General features: G+C 40.5%; 1 protein-coding gene across 1 annotated transcript in view; it reads right to left on the minus strand.

The window, feature by feature from the left end:
• Nucleotides 1-227, minus strand: part of DNPEP (aspartyl aminopeptidase) — a 10,781-nt gene extending 10,554 nt beyond the window's left edge. Inside the window, exon 1 of the mRNA XM_005883469.2 lies at nucleotides 210-227. Within this exon, the coding sequence (XP_005883531.1) occupies nucleotides 210-212 (3 nt within the window). The 5' untranslated portion in view covers nucleotides 213-227. The remainder of the gene's footprint in view (nucleotides 1-209) is intronic.
• Nucleotides 228-4,671: the final 4,444 nt, after the last annotated feature.

Below are 4,671 nucleotides of genomic sequence, written 5' to 3' on the forward strand. Positions count from 1 at the left end.
CCCTCCGCGGGATGGCGGGTGCCCTCTGCCGCACTGGAGGTGGTAGGACAGCCGCCAAACACCGTCCCCACCCGTCCTGGAGGTCAGAAAGTCAGAAAAACTCGCCCCCGCCAGCTCATCTGGTCCTACGATACTGTACAAAGTGCCCTCTCTTTCATAGGCGCCCTGCGATGGTAAAAGCAACACGACTAATGGTCATGGAGCCTCACCATGAGCTTTGGCTTTATGATAAAGCTTGAGGTGTCATCTCATTTAATCTTCACAACCGCCCTGTCGACTTAGTACTTTGACTGTCATCATTTTATACTTGAACAAGCCTACACGCAGAGACCAGTAACCTGTCCAAGGTAGTAAATGGCAGAGGTGGAGTTTGGACTCAATTAATTAATGACAGGGCCCTGGAACTACCCACTCTCAGGTCTTTTCTGGGCCTTCCTTTTTCTTGGTCAGTGTTATGTTACTTGGGAGGCCCCTGAGGGACAGGGAAGTTAGTGACTTGCCCAAGATCACACAGCTGTTGGAGACATCTGGGATTCGACTCTAATATATGTACTCTTTCCACATCTTAAGACAGAAAAAAAACTAGATCCATATGTTCTTGGAGGTATTTCTAATATTCCTGTGTCAAGAGTGGTGAGTAGCAATTTAATAAAACCATTCACCTGCCTAACCATAGACTCTGACCAGGACTCTTGGAGGCCTCTCAGTCCTGCTACCAAGGGTGTTGTTAGCATCCCAGGTTTGCCTGGAGGATGGAGCAATCTTCATGTATGTACTGGGGTGGGAATGTCCAAGGTTGGAAAGGTCCTGCAATCCTCACTTCGAAGGAGTAGATATTGCAGGGGAATGTTCAGGAATATACATACTTGCCCATGCCCAGCTGGTGTGACTCAGTGATTGAGTGACAACCTGTAAATCAGGAGGTCACAGTTCAATTCCTGGTCAGGGCACATGCCTGGGATGGGGGCTCAAGGCTCTATCTCCAGTGTGGGGCGTACAGGAGGCAGCCAATCAGTGACTCTTTCTCATCATTGATGTTTCTATCTCTCTCCCTCTCCCTTCTGTGAAATAAAAGTGCCCTCTTTTTTTTTTTTTTTTAAGAATATACACACTAGGTGACAGGTTAAATTCATGGCATTCCCTAACCATTTATGGAAATGCCATTATGTATAAAGGTTCAGTGTTGACGTGACATGAAGAAAATATTCTTGGGGAAGGGACACATTCTAAGACAGTTGAAAAGAGCTGAAACAGGGGTACAATGCGTAAGAGAAGGAGACAAAGAAAAATCTTTAATGTTCTTCTGATCACAAAAAGAGTACATCCTATTTACAAAAAAATACTATTTTTAAAAAAATATATTTTATTGATTTTTCACAGAGAGGAAGGGAGAGAGACAGAGAGTTAGAAACATCGATGAGAGAGAAACATCGATCAGCTGCCTCCTGCACATCTCCCACTGGGGATGTGCCCACAACCCAGGCACACGCCCTTGACCGGAATTGAACCCAGGACCCCCCAGTCTGCAGGCCGACGCTCTATCTACTGAGCCAAACCGGTTTCGGCCAAAAAAATACTATTAAATTCTTAGGAATGAACATATGAGAGACCCAATCTCACTGTAACTAAGGAAATGCAAGTTAAAAATGAGATACCATATTTTGATTTGTCAGATTAGCAAAAATGAAGAAGATTGGTAATATCAAGTGTTGGAGAAGGCTTGGAAATAGATGCCTTTATACCCAATTTCTGTCTTACAACCACTTCCTGTGGTGATTCCGAGTTGCCAATGTGAACTGAAAGTGGAATTGGGAAGAGATTTGCAAAAGCACAGAATTATATAGATTCTTCCTACCATAGAGATATAATAGACATTAACCCCAAAAGCATAGATTTACAGTAAGGTAATTAGGAAAATGATGATTTCTGAGTATATAGTATTTCTGTTTGTAATATAATTTATGTGATTGTAAGTTTATGTAATTTAAATTTTAAGTGATTGCTGTCTTTAACAATGGGATCACAAATTTCTGGAAATTTGACAGTTTCTATGAGCTGGTCCAAGTTGGCTCTAGCACACAACTTCACCCATACTCTATCTACATCTTTGATCCTCAAAGTGTGATTTTTTTGACCTGGACACTTTTTAGAAATGCAGGACAAGATCTCTAGTGGATTCGAATGCATGTTAAAGTGTAAGACACAGTGTTTGAATACCATGTGGTAGTAAAAATAATGTGAGGCCAATCTTTATGTATTGTAGAAAAAACTCCAAAAATATTGTTGAGTGAAAAAAAACAATTTGCAAAATAATGTCTACAGGACATTTAGGTAAAACTCACACAATGAGCTAATTCCTAGATTTTATAAAAATATACATGTAAATGCATGGAAAAGGTTTGGGAGAGTGGTCATGTCTGGACTGGGGGATGATATTGGATATGAGGTGGGAGCACCAAGGGGGAACCTTAGCTATCTGAAAAGAGTTTCTGAGAATCATTCTTGCCTCCAGCATCTTGAGAAAATCTTCCATTTATTTATCTTTTTGGTTTAACCAATGAGTTAACATTGCAATCGGTTATACACACTTCAGTGTGAGTTGATTTGATATGCCTGTCTCTTCTGACCCATAAGTTTATGAGAGAACTTTCTAAGTAGTAGTTTGTCACATAATTATTAAGGGTGATTTGGGATATAGGAGACCAAAGCAGTATTGTAAGGAAGAGTGGTGTGGGGTGGTGTGTGTGTGTGTGTGTGTGTGTATGTCCTGCCTGTCCCTGTCTACTAAAATGGGTGCAGAGTGGGGCTGAATCAGATGATCTTGATTTCCTGATGCCAAGACAGCCCTGGGTATCTCATTGCTGATAGATATCTTGGTGGTTTAATGAATAAATAATTTGCTTTTGGGTAAAAGGATAGGAACTTGCATAAACTGTACAATTTGTCCTCTGACAGTGTTGTTGGAAGGGCACTTTAGTTTCCAACATGTATCTTCTGCTCAAGTTCTGTTTTCCAAGCAAGACTAAATTGATCAAGAACTACAACTCCCAGGATGCCTTGAGGTGAGTAGCTCAGGCAAGATTATAATTTCCAACCAGTTATGTTTTAGGAGGGATGTTTAAAAAGCACTTTATATAGCTACAAAGAATGAAGCTCCTCTATAGATATTAATAAGGAACAAATTCCAAGATAGACTATTAAGTGAAAAAAACAAGATGCAGAATAGCAGTTATGATATGCTGCCATTTGTGTGTGTGTGTGTGTGTGAACACACTGGCACATGTATATATTCTTAAATGTTTAAAATATGCCACAAGAAAATAGTAACTGGCTCTGGGAAGGAGAAATGGAAGGGCTCAGGGTCTAAGGTGAAAGACATACTTCTTTTTTCCTATAAATCCTTTTTCACTTTTTGAATTTTTTTCTACATACATATATCACCTACTTTAAAAGGCTAAATAAGTAAATTTTATTCATTTTTTAAAAAATATATATTTTTATTGATTTCAGAGAGAGCGAGGGAGAGAGATATCGAAACATCAATAATGAGAGCGAATCACTGATCAGGCTGCCTCCTGCACGCCCCACACTGGGGATGGAGCCCACAACCCAGACATATATGTGCCCTGACTGGGAATTAAATTGTGACCTCCTGGTTCATATGTGGATGCTCAACCACTGAGCCATGCTGGCCAGGCAGTATCCTATATTTTTATTTGCTAAATCTGGCAATCCTAAAAAAAAAATGACATGGACCTATACACACACCAATGTCACTTGCCTGGTTGTGAGATTGTACTGTAGTTGGGTAAAATGAAACCATTGAGGGAAACTGGGTGAAGGGTACACAGAACCTCTCTGTACTATTTTTGCAACCATCTGTGAATGTATAATTCTTTCAAAATAAAAAGGTTTTTGAAATGACTCTCAAAAGAAAACCCACTGCTCCTGTTGGTGATAAAAACAGAGATACGGGGAAGTGCTGATTATTAAACCTTGGGAGTTTTATGGAGCATGGTAAAACTGGCATTTTGCAAAGGTCTGAGATGTATCCCTCTTGAATGTCAATGATCTTCTATAGGTATTGACAGTAAAACCAAGTGGCTATATGGTGGGCTCAGGATCAGACAGCATGGGTTCAAATCTGGACTTCTCCATTGATTAGCTGCGGGCCATATTTGCAGGGGAGCGCTGGAGTCAGCGCATACTCCACACTCGATGACATCAGGCAGAAGTTATACTACCAAGAAAGGCAAATAGCCGAAACCGGTTTGGCTCAGTGGATAGAGCGTCGGCCTGCAGACTGGAAGGTCCCAGGTTCGATTCTGGTCAAGGGCATGTACCTGGGTTGCGGGCACATCCCCAGTGGGAGATGTGCAGGAAGCGGCTGATCGATGTTTCTGACTCTCTATCTCTCTCCCTTCCTCTCTGTAAAAAATCAATAAAATATATTAAAAAAAAAAAAAGAATGGCAAACATGACAAATCAGGGTTATTTATTTATTTTATTCAAGAGAGCTAGTTGTTCAGCATTTACCACCACACTACAGACTTTGAGCTTCAGTTTCCTCATCCATAAAATGGGGGAAGATAACAGTAATAACCCATAATGTTTTTTGTGTGTTTTTAAAAAATATATATTTTATTGATTTTTTACAGAGAGGAAGGGAGA

Source organism: Myotis brandtii, unplaced genomic scaffold (genome assembly GCF_000412655.1).
Source record: "Myotis brandtii unplaced genomic scaffold, ASM41265v1 scaffold79, whole genome shotgun sequence".
In the NCBI taxonomy this organism is placed as follows: domain Eukaryota; kingdom Metazoa; phylum Chordata; class Mammalia; order Chiroptera; family Vespertilionidae; genus Myotis; species Myotis brandtii.